This window comes from Schistocerca gregaria, chromosome 3 (assembly GCF_023897955.1).
Source record: "Schistocerca gregaria isolate iqSchGreg1 chromosome 3, iqSchGreg1.2, whole genome shotgun sequence".
NCBI lineage: Eukaryota > Metazoa > Arthropoda > Insecta > Orthoptera > Acrididae > Schistocerca > Schistocerca gregaria.
Genome location: NC_064922.1, coordinates 537270907 through 537294219, shown reverse-complemented (window position 1 = coordinate 537294219; position 23313 = coordinate 537270907). Strand labels below are relative to the sequence as shown.

Sequence of the window (23313 nt, the reverse complement as noted above, 5' to 3'; positions counted from 1 at the left end):
CTCGCAGATCGCGCGAGGGAAAAACGACTGTCTGAACGCCTCAGTATCAGCTCTAATTTCCCTTATCTTTGAATGGTGATCATTGCACGTTTTGAAAGTTGGAGGTAATAATATGTGCATCTAAATCCTCAGTGAGGATCGGATTATGGAATTTAGTGAGCAGCCCCTTCCCTTTAGCGCGCCGTCTATCTACAATCCATCCTGCTTCAAACTTTGTATGAGATTTGTAACGCTCTCGCGATGGCTAAACGTACCAGTCATGAATCTTGCCGCTCTTCTTTGGACTTTCTCAATCTCTTGAATCAGACTCAACTGGTAAAGGTCCCATACAGACAAACAGTACTCTAAGAATGGACGAACTAACTTATTGTAAGCTATTTCCTTTGTTGAAGGACTGAATCGCTTCAGGATTCTACCAATAGACCACAATCTAGAGATCGCCTTACCTGTTACTTGTGCAATCTGATCATTCTATTTGAGATAATTTCGAATAGTCACACCCAGATACTTGATAGATGTTACCGCTTCCAAAGACTGGTCATTTATTTTGTGCTTGTACATTAATGGGGATTTTTGCCTTGTTATACGCAGTAGGTTACACTTACTGATATTGAAAGATAACTGACAGTCATTACAACCCGCATTGATTTGTTCACAACTTCTGTGTGCTACTACTTTCCTGTAGACTACAGCATTATCGGCAAACAATCTAATGCCGCTGTCAATACCATCAACCAGATTGTTCATGTAAATCGTAAAAAGCAGTGGACCCATTATGCTGCCCTAAGACACACCTGAAGTTACACTTGTTTCTGTTCAAGTCACCCCTTTCAGGATAACATACTGCTCCTTGTCTGTTAGAAAACTTTGTATCCAACCACATATGTCATCAGATAGACTATAAGTGTGCACTTTTTGGAGCAAGCGGCAGTGCAGAACTGAGTCTAGCGCCTTTCGAAAGTCGAGAAATATGGCATCAACATGGGAGCCGGTACCTAGAGCGTGTTGTATATCATGCACAAAGAGGGCCGGCTGTGTCTTGCATGGCCACTGTTTCCCAAAACCTTGCTGGTTTCTGCAGATGAGCTTCTCAGTGTCTATGAAGGTCATTATGTCTGAACACAAAATATGTTCCATGATTGTACAACAAATTGATGTCAGTGAAATTGGCCAGTAATTATGTGCATCCGATTTTCTACCATTTTTATAGATTGCTATGAACTGGGCCTTCTTCCAATCCCATGGAACTTTCTGCTGTTCCAATGATCTCTAATAGATTATGGATAAGAGTGGTGCTATATTTGTAGCATAGTCAACAGAAAATCTTACTGGGAAACCGTCTGGGCAAGATGCCTTCTTAGCATCTAAAGATCTTAACTTTTTTACAATCCCAGATACACCAAACACTATGTCAGCCGCCCATGCGTTTGCTCGATAATTGAAAGGGGGAATGGTGCTGCAGTCCTCTACCGTAAACAAGTTTTTGAAAGCTAGTTTTAGAATTTCGGCCTTCTGTTTGTCAGTTACATTACCCATACTGTAAGCAAGAAAAGGTATTGAATTATTTGTAGTGTTCATAGATTTTACGTACAGCCAAATTTTTTTGGGGTTATTTTTAGAATCTGCAGATAAAATATTGCTTTCAAATTCGTTAAAAGAATCTGTTTGCCAGTGGGGCAGTGACTATGTTTAAAATGACTGTGCAAAATTCTCTACTTTCTCAGCAACTTCCTAATATGTTTGTTGTACCAAGGTGGATCCTTTCCCTCCCCTACATTTTAGCTAGGCACATACTTCTCTAGCAAATGGTAGACAATACCTTTAAATTCCGACCAAAGATTCTCAGTATATTTGTGTCGTGTGGTGAATGCTTGGAGCTGACTATGAAGATATTCATTAATTACACTTTTATTTGCTTTCCCAAACAAGAAAACTCTACGCTGTTTCTTTGGTTTTTTTTTTGCAACTTCCACTGACATAGAAGCCACAAAGACATTATGGTCGCTAATACCTTCTTCTAGATTAACTTTCTCAAAAAGATCAGTTCTGTTTGTTGCCAAGATTTCTAATATGTTCCCATCTCAAGTTGGTTTTCTAACCAATTGCTCAAGGTTGTATGTTGAGAGCATTCCTAAAATAACTTCATACGAATCTTTGCTTCTGCCCCTTGTGAGAAACATGTAATTTTCCCAGTCAATGGATGCCAGGTTAAAGTCTCCACCTATAACTAATGGATAATTTGGATATTTACTTCCTATGTACTGAAGACCATCCCTGAAATGTCCTGTGATGTTTGTTGCGGACGTTGGTGGTCTATAAAAACATCCTAATGCAATGGTCAATCCTTGTCTGATTGACAGCTTTATCCAGACTGTTTCACAGTTCGACCCAGTATCGATTACAACTGCGTTTAAACAGCGCTTAACTGCAATGAACACACCACCTCCCATAGTATCAGTCCTATCCTTCCTAAACATTGTCCAATCCGAGTTTAAAATTTCACTGCTTTTTATGTCTGGTTTCAACCAGCTTTCAGTACCTAATACAATATTGGCATTGCTACTGTTTATTTTGGAGAGTAACTCAGGGATCTTGCTACAGCCACTTCGACAATTTACTAACATGAGATTGCGCATATTTAAATCCTTTGGAATGACCTGTTTAGGAAAACTAACAATTTTTACTGTTGACACACCCACATCAGTGACATGAACTGGTAATTTTTCAGGACAATGGTTTGTTTCGTGTGGGGAGGAACCTAATATATAAAAAACATGTGCATGCCACAAGTACTGTGCTACCTATGTATCTGCTTCCTGTGTGTAGTGCACTCCTGATCCATCGAGGGGTGTCCTGTAACCTTCCACCCCATGGCGTATGTCGAGGAATCTACAATCATTTTCATCACAGAGTCAATGTAGCCTCTGGTTTAGATTTCCCGCTCGACTACAAACGAGAGGACCCCGGTCCACCCTGGGTACAATGCTGAAGATCGTCAGCTTGGCTTCCACTCCTCGAGAGATGGAGCCCGCCTTTGCCAATGTAGCCAGCCATCGAAAAGACCCAAGGATTTCCTCAGAACCCCGACGACAGGCATCGTTGGTGCCGACATGTGCAACAATCTGCAGCTGGCTGTACCCCGCGCACTTGATCATACTGCTTCTGCAGACTGAGTGTCATTTTGCGGTAGTTATAATGGCAGTTTCTGCTATTGCTGTAGGCAATCTCACCGCTTCTGTGGCAGCTGCTGCCACAACTTTAGGAAATCGGAATCCATCCTTCACAGTGAATAGTCATAACTTTTCCATGCTACTCAGCATATGTGAAACACAATTTATGAGCATTCGCACTGGCAGTGACATGGGGACTTGGAGCAAAAGGTGGTTCCTGTCGTCAATGACAATGGAGTTTATGAAGCAAATGACTAGCTAGAAACAACGGCAGTGACATGGAGTTGTGAAACAAAAGGTGGTTCCTGTTGTTGATGACGATGGAGTTTTCAAAGCAAATTACTAGCTAGAAGCAAAGTTCATAGAATAGCAAAAGCAATTGTAAGCATGCACAGACAGTTCAGGGAGCAATCCAAATCAAAAACATAAACACAAGCAAGGTCACTCCCTCTACTATCAATGACATGTACCAAAGGCTTCAGGGAATAATGAGGAATTTAAAGACAAGTGCGGGGCCACAGTGTATTCTGGTACTCATGTCAGTGGGTGGGCGCACATGACATGCCCGTAGTGACAGCGTCCCCAGTGGGAGTGAGCTGCGACCAAGTTACAAAGCATGGGTATCTTTTGACTTTTCCTCTAAATCGTAAGCATGGTGTATACAACCCGGGAGATCTGGGAAAAACCCGGAAATTTTTTCATCTGGGGAAAAAAAAACAGGAAAAACCCGGGAATTTTTTAGAATTCCAGGATTTATTTTGTTTTAGTTTTAAGTTAAATTTGTCATTTTGACTGGTAAGAAATAATATTCATACAAAGGATATTACTGTATCCCGCTACTGCAGAATAATACTGCAGCAATAAAACATGAACGAGAGAAAAAAAAAACTAAAATAAAACTTAAGTTCCAAAGGAAATGTGCCATGTACAACAGCAAAACACAGTGCTGATACAAGCATCTGCCAGCAGCAAAATGTCAAAGGCTTTGGGAAGACTATGCAATGCTTCATAACAATAAATTGCCTCCAATGAGCGTGACGTCGCAACTGTTTACATTAGATTCGTGTGAGCAGTTGCGTGCAGCCCCATGCGCATGCGCAGTTGCGTCGCGTGTGTGTAGTACCTACTCCCACTTCTGGCTACTAAAGTGTGTCTGTTAGCTATATAAGCAGTAGCAGCAAGATCAAGATGCTATTGGGAAAAATTTTACTGTCTCGCGCAAGCTGCCATATTCACTAGGAGCGAATCAGGGTATCTGACCCGGACGGCAACTTCAGTCAGGCATTAATCGCCTTGCACGACAATGACGTTATTTTTGCCTGTTTGCTAAAGAAAATTGTTTTTTATTGATCTTTTCTGCTGAAGCAGTCAATTTATTTGTAACGAAATGCTTAATTCCACAATATTGGCTAGTTTCAACTGTTCTCTGCATTTCAAAAGAGCATGTTTTCGTCTTCTTGTAAGTATGGCATTATGCCATAATAAAGAACCAAAAATGAAATAATACAGTACTGGTATTCCAAGAAAATTTTCAACCGAATCTGGACGTACGAATGTGCATTTCAAACCGAATTATGCATGTTATTATGGTTCACGAAATTCCGATGTCTTGTTTCTTTTATGACATAACGTAAGATCTTTTAATGTTTTACATGTACGAACATACGGGCTTCCTGCATCATCGTAGCTGCGCAAGCAGTGTGACGTCTGTAATTGGCACTCTCTGGCAACTGCTGAAACGAACCTCTTTCTAACAGATCGCGGGAAAATATTGCGAATGATTGACTGAAAAGCGTTACTTTCAAAGTAAACTTCCTTTTACCCAAGATGAACTATGTGGTGAATTTCTTTAATAACAGAGCATTTGACTCTCATTTAAAAATCAACTCTTTGAGGATGACCATTTAGAAAAATTATGAGCCCGTTATTAAAAATTTTACTGGCACATTTGTGTGATGTATCTTAAAGTGTAACACGCGCAAAGAAGATCAACGTTATACGTGAAAGTTAAGCTTCTGTTGCTGCTTATTAATCGTTGATACCAATATTGTATGTGAAAGCTTTGCTTTTCTTGTAGTAGCACTACGTATATTAATTTAAACCATTTACTTTTCCTGTTTGTGTGTACGCGCTACTTAACAGTGATAATGCTATTGGCTGACGACATGACGTGTCCTTTGCTTTCACGGCTGGTGAGATCACATGACATGAACTACCACTGGCTTACAAAAGCGCGTTGCAATCTCTATAAATTGATAAATTTTACAGTTCCGAGGAAAAGTGTACTATCACTTAACACGGAAAAAGTGTGTTTTCATCCGGGAGAAAGTGTATTTTTAACCGGGAAATCCAGAAGAAATCCGGGAATTTTTTTTTCCTTGTTCACGTATACACCCTGGTAAGGCTTGGCAGGTTGTCTACGTTACTTTCAGATACTAAATTTTGCATGTCTGTTTTTAATCTTTATTGGCATTGCCTTTCAAATAAATGTTTAATATATTACTACTTTACAGAGATTTTTGTTTTATAGACATAGAAACTTTTGTTACAGCTACACATTGCTGCGGCCAATGGATATCTAAGAGTGGTGGAATATCTCCTAGATCAACACGTTTCAACAGAAGTCAGAGACAATGATGGGTGGCAGCCTGTCCATGCAGCAGCCTGCTGGGGTCATGTAAGTTCCTCCTGACAAGTGGTGTTGGGTACTTAAGTAGAACATTATATGTTGTGTGTACATTGTTGAATTTCACTCTATACTAATTTACTAATTCCTGTTGATTCTGAATGCATGTCTCTTATTCCATGACTTACCAAGTGGGAAGCGCCGGTAGATAGGCACAATAAAAAAACACACAAACACACACAAAAAATTTCGAACTTTCGCAACCGGCGGTTGCTTCGTCAGGAAAGAGGGAAGGAGAGGGAAATATGAAAGGATGTGGGTTTTAAGGGAGAGGGTAAGGAGTCATTCCAATCCCGGGAGCGGAAAGACTTACTTAGGGGGAAAAAGGATAGGTATATACTCGCGTACACACACACACACACACACATATATATATATATATATATATATATATATATATATATATATATATATATATATATATATATATATATATCCGCACATACACAGAAACAAGCAGACATTTGTAAAGGCAAAGAGTTTGGGCAGAGATGTCAGTCGAGGCGGAAGTACAGAGGCAAAGAAGTAGTTGAAAGACAGGTGAGGTATGAGCAGCGGCAACTTGAAATTAGCGGAGGTTGAGGCCTGGTGGATATTGAGAACAGAGGATGTACTGAAGGGCAAGTTACCATCTCCGGAGCTCTGACAGGTTGGTGTTAGTGGGAAGTATCCAGATGTGCTGGCTGTGCACAAAGGCATGTTTAGCCACAGGGTGATCCTCATTACCAACAAACACTGTCTGCCTGTGTCCTTTCATGTGGATGGACAGTTTGTTGCTGGTCATTCCCACATAGAAATCGTCACAGTGTAGGCAGGTCAGTTGGTAAATCACGTGAGTGCTTTCACACATGGCTCTGCCTTTGATCGTGTACACCTTCCGGGTTACAGGACTGGAGTAGGTGGTGGTGGGACGGTGCATGGGACAGGTTTTACATCGGGGGCAGTTACAAGGTTAGGAGCCAGAGGGTTGGGAAGGTGGTTTGGGGGATTTCATAGGGATGAACCAAGAGGTTACGAAGGTAATTGGATGGCAGAAAGACACTGTTGGGGGGGGGGGGGGGGAGGATTTCATGAAGGATGGATGTCATTTCAGGGCAGGATTTGAGGAAGTTGTGTCCCTGCTGGAGAGCCACATTCAGAGTCTGATCCAGTCCCGGAAAGTATCCTGTCACAAGTGGGGACTTTGGGAGGTTCTGGGTTTGAGGGGATGAGGAAGTGGCTCTGGTTATTTGCTTCTGTACCAGGTCGGGAGGGTAGTTGCGGGATGCGAAAGCTGTTTTCAGGTTGTTGGTGTAATGGTTCAAGGATTCCGGACTGGAGCAGATTCGTTTGCCATGAAGACCTAGGCTGAAGGGAAGGGACCGTTTGATGTGGAATGGGTTACAGCTGTCATAATGGAGGTACTGTTGCTTGTTGGTGGGTTTGATGTGGACGGACGTGTGAAGCTGGCCATTGGACTGATGGAGGTCGACGTAAAGGTAAGTGGCATGGGTTTTGGAGTAGGACCAGGTGAATCTTATGGAACCAAAGGAGTTGAGGTTGGAGAGGAAATTCTGGAGTTGTTCTTCACTGTGAGTCCAGATCATGAAGATGTCATCAATAAATCTGTACCAATCTTTGGGTTGGCAGGCCTGGGTAACCAAGAAGGCTTCCTCTAAGCGACCCATGAATAGGTTGGCGTACGAGGGGGCCATCCTGGTACCCATGGCTGTTCCCTTTAATTGTTGGTATGTCTGGCCTTCAAAAGTGAAGAAGTTGTGGGTCAGGATGAAGCTGGCTAAGGTAATGAGGAAAGAGGTTTTAGGTAGGGTGGCAGGTGATCGGCGTGAAAGGAAGTGCTCCATCGCAGCGAGGCCTTGGACGTGTGGGATATTTGTGTATAAGGAAATAGCATCAATGGTAACAAGGATGGTTTCCGGGGGTAACAGATTGGGTAAGGATTCCAGGCGTTCGAGGAAGTGGTTGGTGACTTTGATGAAGGATGGGAGACTGCATGTAATGGGTTGAAGGTGTTGATCTAGGTAGGCAGAGATATGTTCTGTGGAGGCTTGGTAACCAGCTACAGTGGGGCGGCCGGGATGATTGGGTTTGTGAATTTTAGGAAGAAGGTAGGGGTACGGGGTGTCGGTGGGGTCAGGAGGTTGATGGAGTCAGGTGAAAGGTTTTTTAGGGGGCCTAAGGTTGTGAGGATTCCTTGAAGCTCTGCCTGGACATTAGGAATGGGATTACCTTGGCAAACTTTGTATGTGGTGTTGTCTGAAAGCTGGCACAGTCCCTCAGCCACATACTCCCGACGATCAAGTACCACGGTCGTGGAACCGTTGTCCGCTGGAAGAATGACGATGGATCGGTCAGCCTTCAGATCATGGATAGTTTGGGCTTCAGCATAGGTGATGTTGGGAGTAGGATTAAGGTTTTTTAAGAAGGATTGAGAGGCAAGGCTGGAAGTCAGAAATTCCCAGAAGGTTTGGAGAGAGTGATTTTGAGGAAGAGGAGGTGGGTCCCACTGTGACGGGGGATGGAACTGTACCAGGTAGGGTTCAATTTGGATAGTGTCTTGGGAAGTTGGATCATTAGGAATAGGATTAGGATCATTTCTCTTCTTGGCAAAGTGATATTTCCAGCAGAGAGTACGAGTGTAGGACAGTAAATCTTTGACGAGGGCGGTTTGGTTGAATTTGGGAGTGGGGCTGAAGGTGAGGCCTTTGGATAGGACAGAGGTTTCGGATTGGGAGAGAGGTTTGGAGGAAAGGTTAACTACTGCATTAGGGTTTTGTGGTTCCAGATTGTGTTGATTGGAATTTTGAGGTTATTGAGGGAGTGGAGCTGGAAGTGGGACATTGAGTAGATGGGAGAGACTGGGTTTGTGTGCAATGAGAGGAGGTTGAGGGTTGCTGGAAAGGTTGTGAAGGGTGAGTGAGTTGCCTTTCCGGAGGTGGGAAACCAGGAGATTGGATAGTTTTTTGAGGTGGAGGGTGGCATGCTGTTCTAATTTGCTGTTGGCCTGTAGGAGAATGCTCTGAACAGCCGGTGTGGATGTGGGAGAGGAAAGATTGAGGACTTTTATTAAGGATAGGAGTTGACGGCTGTGTTCATTGGCTGAGTTGATGTGTAGGTGAAGGATTAGGTGGATGATGGCAATGGATTGTTCAGTTTGGAACTGGTATAGGGACTGATGGAAAGAAGGGTTGTAACCAGAGATGGGAACTTTAAGTGTGAGGCCTTTGGGGGCAATACCAAATGTCAGACAAGCCTGAGAAAATGAAATATGAGAGCGTAATCTGGCTTGAGCGAAGGCATGTTTGCGGAGGGAATGTAAATAAAACTTAATGGGATCGTTGTGTAAAATGAGGCTAAAATGAAAATAGAAATATATGGGGAGAGATAAAGGTGAACTAGAAAGCAACTGGTGGTCTGGTGTGAAAAAAGGCAAAAAAGTGTTTGTTAAAGCTGGGCTATGTTGATCCTCTGGTGAACTTGGGTTGGTACACAACGATGTGCATAAAGGTTAGGTGGTTGTGTTGCTGCCAAAATACGTTAAAGGATGGAGAAATTTGAAATGTAATACATTTATGTAATGTAATACATTTACACATAGTTTTTCGAAATTTTTCCGAAATTCGGACCCGTACAGGACCTGCGACATACGGTCATGCATTATCCTGCTGAAATTTAAGGTTTTGCAGGGATCGAATGAAGGGTAGAGCCACAGGTTGTACCACATCTGAAATGTAACGTCTACTGTTCAAAGTGCCATCAAGGTGAACAAGAGGTGACTGAGACGTGTAACCAGTGGCACCCCATACCATCACGCCGGGTGACACGCCAGTATGGCGTTCACCGCAATGTCGCCAAACACGGATGTGACCATGATGATGCTGTAAACAGAACCTGGATTCATCCAAAAAGATAATGTTTTGCCATTCGTGCACCCAGTTTCATGATAGTCCAGGCTGCTGCAAACGTCGTCGAACTGTTAGTGCAGATGGTTGCTGTCCTGCATAGGTCCCCATCTGTTGACTCAGGGATCAAGACGTGGCTGCACTATCCTTTACAGCCATGCAGATAAGATGCCTGTCATCTCAACTGCTAATGATACGAGGCCATTGGGATCCAGCACGGCGTTCCATGTTACCCTCCTGAACCCACTGATTCCATATTCTACTAGCAGTCATTGGATCTCGACCAACGCGAGCATCAATGTCGCGAAAAGATACACCGCAATCACGATAGGCTACAATCCGACCTTTATCAAAGTCGGAAAGTGATGGTTCGCATTTCTTCTCCTTACACAAGGCATCACAACAATGTTTCACCAGGCAACGCCGGTCAACTGCTGTTTGTGTATGAGAAATCGGTTGGAAACTTTCCTACTGTCAGCACGTTGTAGGTGTCACCACTAGCGCCAACCTTGTGTGAATGCTCTGAAAAGCTAATCATTTGCATATCACAGCATCTTCTTCCTCTCAGTTAAATTTCGCGTCTGTAGCACGTCATCTTCCTGGTGTAGCAATTTTAATGGCCAGTAGTGTAAGAGATTTGTGAAAGGGAGAGAAAGTTAATAAACTAGCATAATACCTATGATACAAGGAAAAGAAAATTAGAAATTGAGGGAGTTAAAACCAAATAAAGATAGAAAGTAGTCCCCACCCCACCACCCATCCCAGGACACCACCTGCAGAAAGGCTTGATTGAGGGCCAAAAGGAGTGGTGTCATCATTCTTTATTAAGGTTAACATTAGCTTTTCTCCATGAGGCCCAAAAAAGTTTATCCAACCCATCTACTTCTTGCCCTGACACTGTGAAAGATTCGTATTAACTTTACTGACTTTTATGTTTGAACATTTCTACATTTTAATAGAATTTTCATGTGTATATAGAAGTGCCATAATTCAGTTCTGTGCTCAGTTGTTTATGTGTTACATTCATGTATGTTAAACTATTATTGTACAAGATTTCTGCTTTGTGTTGTGTATTTTTATATACCAGCTATTTTAAGAATTACTAACCAAATAACATATTACCTGGCAACGAGAATTCAAAGAATCATTATGATGATCCAGAAGAGCAACGGCAAAACTCACGGAACTGATTAAGGTGTTGATGCTCCAAGAGCAGTAGTTTCTGGAACAATGACAGGAAACATCAAAATAATGACATGGTTTGTAAAAACTGCTGAAAAAATGCAGCATTACATCGTTAGATCAAAAATAAAGTGCACCAGCATTTCCCACATTAGAAAGAAGAAAGGAACGAAGGGACCCACATATGGGCCATCTAGATCAACATTTTGAGGCACACCTATTAACTAATCACGGCCAGAAACAGGTGTACGTCCTGCCATGGGCCGTCAATGATATGTTCGGCCTGCTGACAAAACTCTTTTGAGAAAATGATGTCAGTAAGGAAAAATATACCAAGCTCGTTAAAGAATCATCAGCCCATTTTAAAACAAAAAAGAAACCTATGCAGACATATTCAGAGTGGACGACTGGTTTGCGTGGGGGCATATTTGAACATGACTGCCAAGAGATTACTTATACTGGCAGATCAGTCACAGTTGTCATTATACTGCATACCCCTCATAATACCACGTGGAATGCAGCTCTGCAATACACCAGTTCTTCACTTGATGTTTCGAAAATTGATGAAGCATACGAATCTGTTCATTGTACTGTGAAAACAAACAAGTGTGAAAATACTGGAGTGTCACTGGAAGTTTTTCAAATGACCTGCCACTATGAATAGAGGAGGACATAATCAGGAAACTCTTCAAAAGAAATGAACCCTAATCAGGATAAACATAAGTCTTGGCCGAAGTATGGTAGCATATTCAGAAATGTGGTGTGCAATATGTGCTAGAAGACAGACCACATATCCACCATCTCCGTGCAGGGAATTCTTCCACTGACAAGAAGCATCAACATTAAAACTAATGGACCAGTGAAACACAGAATGAAGCTGTATCAGCTGAAGAAATTAGCTGTAATGAAACAGCAGTAGTGAAGATGCAAGAAAAATTTATATATTGCTGGAAGTGAAAAACCTTTTGGATAATCGTACAGTTTGCTCACTAAACGTGGATGCTTGTGAATAGTTGGGATCAGCAGATACTTCAGTTCAAGTTCAACACTGAAAACATTCATTCGAGCCCAGATTAACTTAAAGGGAAAAATTATGGAAGTGGTAAATTACAATGGAACAACCAAAATGCATCCATTGAAGACGGTCAGCTCATAAAAAACAGCCAGTCTCTTTGACATGAACTGGTTTTGTACCTTCAGTTTCAATATTAGTGAAAATAAGTCAATGATTGCAAACATGGTGGATCAAAATAAAAGCCAAGAAGCAACTATGGCAGGATCATGAATCTCTTTTCTAGCCTGGCTTAGGCAAGGGAAATAGCTACAAAGCAGTCCTGAAATTAAAGTCGAGAGACAAATCAAAATTTTTTCAGGTCCAGACAATTACATTTTGCTGTGATGGATACCATTAAATAAGAAATTGAAGAATTGACCAAAGACACAATCTGGAAGCCCAGCGAATGGACTGCACGAGTTGTGACTGCATCAGAACCAAATGAATTGGTAAGGAAATGCGGAGATTTCATATTGACTGTAAATCTACAGCTGAAAATACATCAGTACCCAATTCCAAGGCATTGAGGAGCTCTTTCAGATGATCAGATTGAAAGTTGTTCACAGAAATCACTTATCAGATGCATATATCCAGTTGGAACTGGTCAAAGAATCCAAGATAATGACAGCTGTCTATTCTCCAATTGGACTGTTGGAATACCAGAGGTTACCACTTGGTATAGCAAGTGTTCTTGCAGTGTACCCTCAGTTTGTGGAACAAATCACAAGTACCAAACCTGGATTTGCCAATTACTTGAACAATATAATTGTCAAAGCCACAAATGTGGATGAGCTTGTGAAGAATTTGGCCATGCTTTTCATGCAAATGGAAGGAAATTGACTCAGATGTAATAGAAAGAAATGTGAATTCTTTAAAAACAAAGTAGAATACCTAGGTCACATCATTGTTGCACGTGGAATCCAACCATCTGAAGCAAGTGTGAAAGCAGTGAAAAAGCTGCCTCATCCAAAGAATATTCAGGAACATGAATCTTCCATTGGACAAGTAAATTACAACAACAAATTCATCAAAGGATTTGTTGTAATTTTCGGACTGTTGAATCAACTCAAAACGAAAAGAAGACAGTATACAGAGACCAAGCAACAAGAGTGGCATTTTTTAAGCCCAAGAAAAAATTTACCGAGGAAACTAAATTACTGCATCTTCATATGGAATTGCACCTTCATATGGTATTGTGTCTCAAGTATTCAGATGGAGCAGAAAAAACCACCGCCTCTGCTTCCAAGGCTTAAATAGATGAAGATCAGGCCAGATAAAGCCAGACTGAAAAGGAAGCACTATGCACTTCACTGCTGTAGTGCTTACACAGTATTATTATTATTATTATTATTATTATTATTAGTGGCGATCTTCAGTCACAAAGCACTCACAGCCTGAAGTTGTCCATTTTCTGCCAATTCAGAAGTAGGGGGTTTAGCAATCAAGTGATTTTCAAGCAATAAATTTAGCACATGAATTTTAATTTGTTTGGCTTTATATGGGGTTGCAGCATGTTGTGGGTGAAGCAAGTGTTGCTAGAGAGAGATGTAGTGCACAGCAAGCAAGTTTTATAACAAGTGTCTACCCTCAATGTGGACTAGTAGCTTTCTTTTCCGAGGTGGAGTTGTAGGTAGCAATTGCAATGCACTGAAAATTCCTTCAGTATTCTATAAAATAGCGGTGTTATAAATAAGAAGTACCAATTGTCTTATTGACTCATTAGTTCATGGTTTAATGAAACAGCTACAAACACTAAATATCATTTATCTTTCGTCATTTAGATATGGAACTGTTTAAAGGAAGATTAGTTAGGTGCTTATGTTGGTTGTTGATAGCGGTGGAGGTGGGTGAGCAGTGGGGATGAGTAGGGGGTACTAGGTAATATGTGATTGCTCTAAGGGATAATGGTCTCAGAAAGGTTGGAACCACTGCTCTGCATGCTCCTGCCCTGTGATGAAAGTTTCAGGTTCCTCATTGAGAGATGACACTAATGATTTTTTTATCAAAGTTGCTGAACGTACTTATCTTTCTGCTTGTTTTGCCACTGATATCTGTTCCGACATGGACATCCTCAAAGAGGTCAGGTCTATTTGTTGCCATTAGATCCAATATATTTCTGTCATGAGTGGGATTCTGATCTATCTGTTCTAGGTAGTTTTCAGAGAAGACATTTGTTACTGTTTCACAGGATGTCTTATTCTGCCTAACAAAAGTGTAATTTTCCCAGTTGATTGCCGGATGATTAAAGTCTTAAAGTTCCAACAATGATTACAGTGTTATTGGGGAACTTATATACAAGTGAACTGAGGTTCTCTCTGTAAAATTTTTGATTACATTAGGGGATTAGTCTGGTGGGCGATAGAAATATCTGATTGCCATTTTATGCCCACCTCTGATACTGAGTCTTGACCAAACAAATCGCACATGCAGCTTCAATTTCTGTGTCAGTGGATTTGAGTTTCTTGTATACTGCCACAAATGCACCACCCCATTTCCGATTTCCCTCTCCTTTCAATATACACTTAAATTTTCCCCAAAAATCTGAGTGCTATCAAATTCAGTGCAACCTGTTTGCATAGCTGACTAAGTATTGTGGTACTGTGCATCATAGAACGGTAAGCTATCACCCCACCAGCAGTGGGATGATACAATGCTGGCATGTATCACTGAAAGCAGTCCTTGATGTACCATGATGCAAGTTGGAGAACAGCCCTGCCAATTGGTTTGCTTGATCTGAGGAACACTTACATGCTGAATTTGGATGCTTCAGCTGCCGAACTTGTGTGCTGTGAAAAGTTATGCCTACCAGGGGAGTTTGGGGATCCGCAGTCCTTTCAGCTACCCAACTTCACTTGTCATTTTATTTGCCCGTTGAGAGAACATATCTCCCACATCCAGCCCTGGCAACCATCCAGTTATAGGACTGGGGCTATGTATGTACATCAAGACATTCACAAGTGCACACATATAACGCCATGCTTTGATGGCTTCAAACCCCCGTTACTATCGCCTTACTCATGAGCGCATAAAGTTTTGCACAAGGAAATCACACCTTCGATGTTAAATTTAATGGCAAAACCACTACTGTGACATTGGACCACATGAAACCTGCTACCTCTTTGAAGAAGAAATTCCAACGAGGACAACACAGTACAGTCCTGACCCAGTTCCCACTGCCTCGTCACTGCCGGTTCCGACAACCGTCAACACAAAGAAACCTCCTGGACACACGACACAATCAGGTCAATGACTCCATTTCCCTACAAGGTTTTTGGACACTGCTCTTCTTTCCCTGTGAGGGCTGATGTAGCAGATGGAAGTGGCACTACAGCTTATGTGGTTTTCAAGCGTAATTTTTTAACACTGTAAAAATGCATCTGCATCAGCTGCCAGAAGCACTGGATTCTATGATGCTAGTGTGCTTACAGTTAGAGTAGTTGTTGCATTCCATTGTTTATTAGTTACATAATTGTTTTTGACTGTTGCATGTTCTAGTTTCCATCTAAAACTCATCAATCTGACATTTGTCATAACCAACTCTCTTTGTATTTAAATAAAGTGTTACTGATTTTGATGTGAAGAGTCTCTTTTGCTATTTTGGCGGTCAATAGTACATGCTCAGTAATTTATTGAGATGGCCACTCAGAGATCTTCAATGAGCTGACTACTAGCTCAGGTGGTCTATTAACAAATAGATATTTTCTCTCATACCATTCATTTGAAATTTTTTTTCCTCATTCAGTTCATATTTTGTATCTAATCATAACATAGTTCCATTGTCGCATAATAAATGCCAAAGTGACTAGCCACAACTACTTTTATGGCTGTCTGTATCCTAGGTCTATAAACTTGTTAGAATACAATATTAATCTCATTTCAAAATCTACTCAATAGGAATGGTAAGCTCTTCCCCAATGTCACAAGACTTTAACAATTCACTGAGAATGTAGCAAGTAGTATAAATAGACTTTCGTATTTGCTTGGTAGACCCTACAGAAAAAGAATAAATAAAAAATCTGACCAAAATAAGACTCTGTAAATCAAACAAAATTAGCAGACAACAACAACAGCCACAAGTAAGGTGAGGTAGATTCCAACTCCTACCACACTAGAGAGCTGCAGTTGGCTGCTTTTGGTGGCTCAGTATTGCACTCAACAGAGGCCATAGCTCCAGAGACGTGGTACACATCTGAAGGTATAGGCTGAAAGCCTACATAATGTGACAGTAGGCCACGGGCCATGTTGATTTTATAGCTGAACCTGGACAAGCCAGTCTAAGAAGTGCCTAGATGTAAAAGTGCATACGCTAGAACCTCTTACCATGCTAAAGCGGCCCTCATTGTCATAGCCTGCCTCTGGGAAAGAAGTATGTGTTACAAAAAGAATATAAGTGCACTAGATCCTCTTCTCTTCAGGTGGTGATGTCCACTGTTGCTGCTTTCTATTATAATACAAAGCTAGACAGCTCCCACTTCTCCATCGCAGAGTTACATACCATAATCCAATATTGCTGAACTTCTTAGGAAAGCACTGTTCACACAAAATAATCAGACTTTTCATATTCATATTTGCTATTTTCCTCTCCCAATGAAAAATCCAGGGTGGAATAATGACAGTATTAGGAAAAGCACAGATTGCTACTCACTATATAGCAGAGTTGCTTAGTTGCAATGGGCACAACCAAAAAGATTGTCAAACAAGTAAGCTTTCGGACAAGAAGGCCTTCATTGGAATTAGACCCCTCCACCCTCCTCCACACACACACACACACACACACACACACACACACACAAAATACAACTCACATATAGATGACCACAATCTCTGGCTGCAGAGGCCAGACTGCGAGGAGCTGCAGCACGTGATGGGAGAAGCAGTCTGCGTGGTGGGCGTAAGGAAGGGGCTTCAGCAAGGAGGGGAGGGGTAGCAGGGTAGGGGTGGGGCATGGTAACTGCTTGTGGGAGCATACAGGTTCAAGTTGGAGAGAGGGTAGGGCAGCTAGGTGCTGTCGTGTTTGTGTCCTCCACCATGAATCTTTGCTCCTTCCATCTGCGTCAATACAGAAAAAGTTTCCTTGTCGATAACTGGAACCCAGTCCCACATACTGTTCCTGCAGTGTTGCTTGGCTCATTTGACCCCCCCTCCCCCCCCCCCCTCCCCCCCGCTCCCCAATGGCCTTACCATCAAATTACCCATCACAGCCTGCAATTCCTCCTTTCACAATGACTTCTGTTCCGTTCAGATTCCACCAGTCATTCACCCTCACCAACATAGTCCTGCAAAACCATGTCAGTGAGGCCTAAACCTCCTTAAAATATGTCCCCTCTGTCTGTAAAATTCTCCTGCTATGCAGTCCTGGATACCATATCACAGATTGAAACTCTTGCCCTGCAGGAACTAGAGCAGCGTATACAATGCCACCTCAAAAAAACTCTCCAACCTGTCCACTTCCTACTACAGCCTTGAACTACCACTATCCACCACCTCTACAACAACCTGCAAATCTCCCCCAGTATAGCTGACAAACCTTGCCTTGCAGTCCTACTACATTTACCCCACTCTCATACACTCCCACCCATTACCATACAGAATCCAGAACCTAAACAGACATGCAACACAGTTATGAACTTTTCCTTCAAATGCCTTAGCCCCCACAGAAGTATCAGTCCTTTCCCATTCCCAAATTCAGTCATGCAGGACTCATTCAAGACCACCTCTCCTTCTCCTGGTCCCTACAGTGGAAACACTTTTTCACCATCAACCCTACCAGTCGGACTCAACTAAAGACCATTGTTGAATCCTGCCTGACTCACTTCACTCCTCCTTCCAACCATATCCATCCCCACTGCCCCCAAAATACCCCCTGTTAACTTTCCAGAATTTCTTGATGTTGAACCTTGCCTCACCAACACCCTCCAAATCCCTGAACATGCAAGCTGACCTTACATTCGCAGAAAGAACTACAATCCACTACCTAAAAACTGATCTCGGCCTTATAATCCTACTTGCTGGCAAATGCTCTGCCGCTGTTGTTTTGAACCATAAGTATTACCTGGCAGAATGACTCTAGCAATTAGGCCCATCCCAGAACCTCTCCCCAGTGTCCATCTCTCTCCGCAACCCTACTTCTCCCCACCTTCTACATGCTTCCTAAAGTGCATAAACCTAACTACCCAGGATGCCCCGTACTGTGCCCCCAATGAGAGAATCTCTGCTCTCTTAGACCAACACCTTCAGCTTGTTACCCGCAACCTACACTCCTGTATAAAAGATATCAACCATTTTCTCCATTGACGCTCCACTGTTCCTCTTTATTTACCACGTGGTACCCTGCTCGTCACTACTGATGCACCTCCGTTTACTCTAACCTACCTAATGCCCATGGCCTTGCTTCTTCTGAATACTACCTTTCCCAATGCCTTATCGATTTTGTTGTGTACATAGTTCCGTGTAGTCAGCGCATACACAACTTTCCCACTAGAACGCGCCCTGCTAAGTACAACAGCGCAGGCGCAGCGCTCGTCCGTCTCCGCACTACGAGATGGCTCTGTCTTAGAGGCGGACCAATTTCTGCTTCTGCTGATCCGCTTATTAATATGTAACGCAGCCGCTGCTAACGTAGAACCTTTTCTCCTCGCGGATCACACTCGCACAGTGATACCTGAACGCACGAGGTGTTATAACAAGTGTACAGACCTCCGATTAGTCAGTCTGCATTAGTCTATTGTTAAGTTTCAGTCTGCGCCTAATAAGATTATCATATTCCTGTACATACCCATGAAGATAAATGTATAGGCACTTTGTCAAGTATCAGAGATATGTGAGAATAAGATTAACGTATCAAGACCAAAGGAACTTCAGATTGTCAATTGTAAACAGCATCCAGAATAAAGTTAAGTAATTTCTATGCTTTTTATTATTTTAATAAATGTGTGAAAATTAATCAAGTTCTGTTTAAAGTTGGTCACCGGCAATCTGCTATTCTAAGCGTGCAAGTGGCATTTCTATCATCTGACCTAATGGCAGAAGATAAACATGCCACGATAAGACCACGAGACATATTTCTGACACTCGCCTACTTCATTTGAACGACAAGTCAAATAATCTGTTGGTGTGTGTACCGAAGGTCTTGCAGTACGCACACCACAGATTCCCTCCTAGTCACCATGACCAACTATATCCTCAGTCACAATTACTTCCCTTTTGAAGGCATCACCTACAAACAAATCCGGGGTGTAGCAGTGGGCAGCACCCAGAATCCCAAACCCCTCACCTGTTTCAGATTCACTGATGACATCTTCGTGATCTAGATCAAGGGTGAGGACAACCTATCCACATTCCTCCAGAACTTCAACACCTTCTCCCCCATTTGCTTGACTTGGTGCTCCTCACCCCAACTAGCCAGCTTTCTCCGTGTTGACCTTCAGCTCAGAGATGGTTACTACATCAGTACCTCTGTCCGTATCAAACATATAATATCTCCTCTTTGACAGCTGTCCCCCATTCTATACAACCTAGCCATGTATGGCTGGTGCATCTGTAGTGATGAGCAGTCCCTCTTGAAATATACCAAGAGTTGAGGTCTTCATGGACTGTAATTACTCTCTCAACCTTGTACAGAAACAGATCCCTCTTGGCTTATCTTTCCAGTCACTTGCCACTTCCCAAAGTCCCACTGTCCGGCCACAGAGGAGCATTCCCCTTGTGACTTAGTGCCACCAGGACTTGTAGCAAATGTATCACATTCTCTGCCAGGCTTTTGACTACCTCTCATTGTGCCCTGAAATGAGGAATGTCCTACCACTATCCTTCCCACCCCTCCCACAGTGACATTCCGCTGCCTATCAAACCTACACAACACAATATCCTCGTTCATCTCTACGCAACTCCTTCTCCAAACTCCTTGCTTCACGGCTCATATCCGTGTAATAGACTATATGCAAGACCTATCCCGTACATCCTACCACCACCACATACTCCAGTCCAGTCACAAGCTTCCCTCCTCCCATTGGAGGCAGGTCTACCTATGAAACCAGTTATGTGATCTACAAGCTTACCTGCAACCACTGTGCTGTGTTCTATGAGCGTATGATAAACAACAAGCTGTCTGCATGAATGACCACTGACAAGTTGTGGTCAAGAAACAGCTGGACCACTCAGTTGCTGAGCATGCTCCCCAACACATTCTTCATTTTTATTACTGCTTCACATCCTGTGCCATCTAAATCCTTCCTACCAACACCAGCTTTTGTGAATTGTGCGGGTGGGAACTCTCCCTGCAGTATATCCTACATTCCCGTAACCCTCCTGGCCTCAACCTTTCTTAGTCACTGTCCATTACCACCTACCCTCTTCCTTGTTCCGATTCCAGTACTATGCAGCCCTCTGTTCCACCAATGCACCCACTGTTTTAGTACTTTTCTCTTTGTCCGCTTCCCATCCCTCTGCCCTCTGTCTAACTTCCTGATTGAACTTAACTACCCTGTCATTTCTCCACCTCATCCCTGTATGCTCCCACAAGCAGCACTTTGCTGTCCCCCACCCCTATCCTGTTATTCCTCTCCCTCCCCGCTGCAGTCTCTTTCTTACCACAACCACCACCACCACCACCACCACCACCACCACCCAGATTGCTTCTCCACTCACATGCTGCTGCTTGCAGTCTGGCTGACAGAAGCCAATAGGCAGTTTGTCAGTTCTTACAGTACATCTGCAATGGACGATATTTGCTAGCCCTCTGTCTTAGATGTCCTCAGTTCATCATATGTACTATCATATGAAATAGCACAGTGGTTACAACACAGAACCATATTTGGAACAAATGAAATTCAAACCATCAGGCACCCCGAAATGACATCAAGTGAATACCATTGTAACTCCTTCCATAAAATGATGGTCAAATGACTGTCCCACCTTATCTCAATGAATTACTTCTCGATCTCAGTGTTAATGGTGTATTTAACTCTGTCCCTCAGCTGCCATGTTATATGTTAAGTGTAGAAGTTATGATGAATAAAGGAAAATGGCTAGAATGTGCTTTTAATTTCAGCTGGAGGTTTTGGAAATGCTGGTACAGAATGGCGCTGATCTGAATGCGAAAACACACCATGATGAAACTCCTGCAGGTATGAAAAGATTACTTATGCATACTCTTCATGTTCTCATATTTGTGCATGGGGAAGAGAATACTTTCTGTAGTAGATAAAATGGCTTATGTTGTAAACAATATGCAATAGGTCTGAAACTAACCGAAAGCACTAAAACAATATAGTAGTTTCGTAATATCTTCTATCTCTTAATCAAATGAGCCCTAGAAATCAAGGCTCCTGACATGTGATATATCCTTCTCAAATGGATAAAGTAGAAGAAAGATTATTTTAAAATATGGAGTTGTCCATTTTACAGCCAGGGCCATTGACCAGTAAAACACTGTGCTTTGGTACAATTAAAGTTTAGAGACTAATTAATTTAAAACTACAGGAGCATTAGTTGCCCATGAAACAACGCTGTGTAACAGACAGTTATAATCAGCAGAAATTTACAAAAGCAGTAAGTGATAAAGAAAGTGCTGCAAGACAAAAACTACTGGAGGCAGATAGTGAGAGCAGCACGCCATTGTCACGTCAAATAGACCTCAATGGAGTTATTTGCCGTGATCATAGCAAGTGCGCGTTTGGATGTCTATGTAGTTACGTGTGTGAATGTCTGTACTTTATACAGAAAAAGAGCAAGAGCTCAAAAACTAGTGTGAATGCTGTTTTGTATTACTTGTGTGTCTGTGCTCCACGCATCGATCTGCTAGAGGGGAGTGGTTGCCTTTCCCTTATTTTATGTACAGTCAAACTTTGATATATTGACCCTAAATATATCGAAGACATGTCTGTATTGAATTTTTTCTTCATTTCCCTTGGAAGCCCAGAACCGTGATTTTTCAAAGAAAACCTGTCATTATGTCAAAGTTTCTGGAATGCCTGAGAAGGACTGATTTTACCCCTGTGCCTCGAAGTTCAATGGACAGAAACTCTTTATATAGAAGTCACCATATTTATCGAAGTCTTTCATATGGTACCCCTATATACCGAAATGTGCACAAGTAGGGGAATCCCAGTCCCTCCCTTCGCTGCATCGATACGTCAATGAAATCTGTGTCGCATTGCAGTTCCCATGCCCTCCAAGCAGGTACGATTTTAGGTGGTGTTTATTTTGATTGAGAGTGAGCTGTGAGTATCAGCCATGGGCTCTAAGTGGAAATGTCTGACAATCGCCGAAAAGCAAAACTTAAGTGACAAAGTGAAAGGGGGGATGAAGAAAAAGATACACAGCTGGTACCTTGGACTCACGCCACATGATCATCCAGTGCAACTACAACGGCTGCTATTGTCACCTACCAGAAATGCAACATCTTGTCTCTCTCTTAATCTGCATTCTGTCTTCTCCAAAAAATGCATTTCGTGATGACCACTCTTCCACTTTACGTGGTTATCGAGCGTTCTGTCGGAACCGTGCTGACCCTGGGATAGCATCTGGTGGGATCTGTTCTTTGGTTCGATCCAATGTCCTTAGTGACTGGATCCCCCTATGTATCACCTTGGAAGTGATAGCGTTTAGAATGCAAACGACTCCGGCAATCACCATTTGCAATGTCTACCTCCCTCCAGATGGGCTACTTGCTTATGTTGCACTATCTACCTTACTTCAGCAACTCCTCACCCCGTTTCTCTCCTTGCGTATTTCAATGCCCACCATCCACTGTGGGGGGGTGTTACATCAACAGCTCGGGGTATCCTAATCGACCAACTTATCACAGACTTCGATTTGTCTCTCCTCAACAATGGTTCCCCTACCCACTTCAGTGCTGCTCATGGCACCTTCTCTGGTATCGATCTCGCAATCCCCTCCCCTGCCCTCGTAGCTTCCCTATATTGGTCATCCCAAGATGACCGTAACAGTGACCACTTCCCAGTGACACCATTGTTCCCCTGCTGCCGTCAAGTAGACAGCTCCCCATGTTGGGCATTCTGCAGGGCCAGCTGGCCTCTATACATGTCTGCTGTCCGCTTTGACACCTCCCTCTTGAATTCCATTGATGTAGCCATGCAAGGCATCTCTGCTGTTCTTCTTCATTCTGCTGGCAACCCTGTCTCCCTATCCACAGATACCCCTCGTCATCGTCCGGTATCGTGGTGGACCAAGGATGTTGCAGTAGCTGCCCAGGACCACTGACGGGCGCTGCAACGATTTAAGCCACACCCCTCCCAGACCAACCTCCTCATTTTTAAGCATCTTGTGCTAAGGCTCATTACATTATTAAGCAGAATA

The 23313-nt window shown here is 42.6% G+C and overlaps 1 protein-coding gene across 1 annotated transcript in view; it reads left to right on the top strand.

Moving 5' to 3' along the window:
• The window catches only part of LOC126353753 (protein phosphatase 1 regulatory subunit 16A), an 82460-nt gene that overhangs the window by 37000 nt on the left and 22147 nt on the right, over positions 1–23313 (top strand). The window contains exons 6-7 of the mRNA XM_050002807.1: positions 5722–5847; positions 21044–21119. Coding sequence (XP_049858764.1) covers positions 5722–5847; positions 21044–21119 — 202 coding nt within the window. The remainder of the gene's footprint in view (positions 1–5721; positions 5848–21043; positions 21120–23313) is intronic.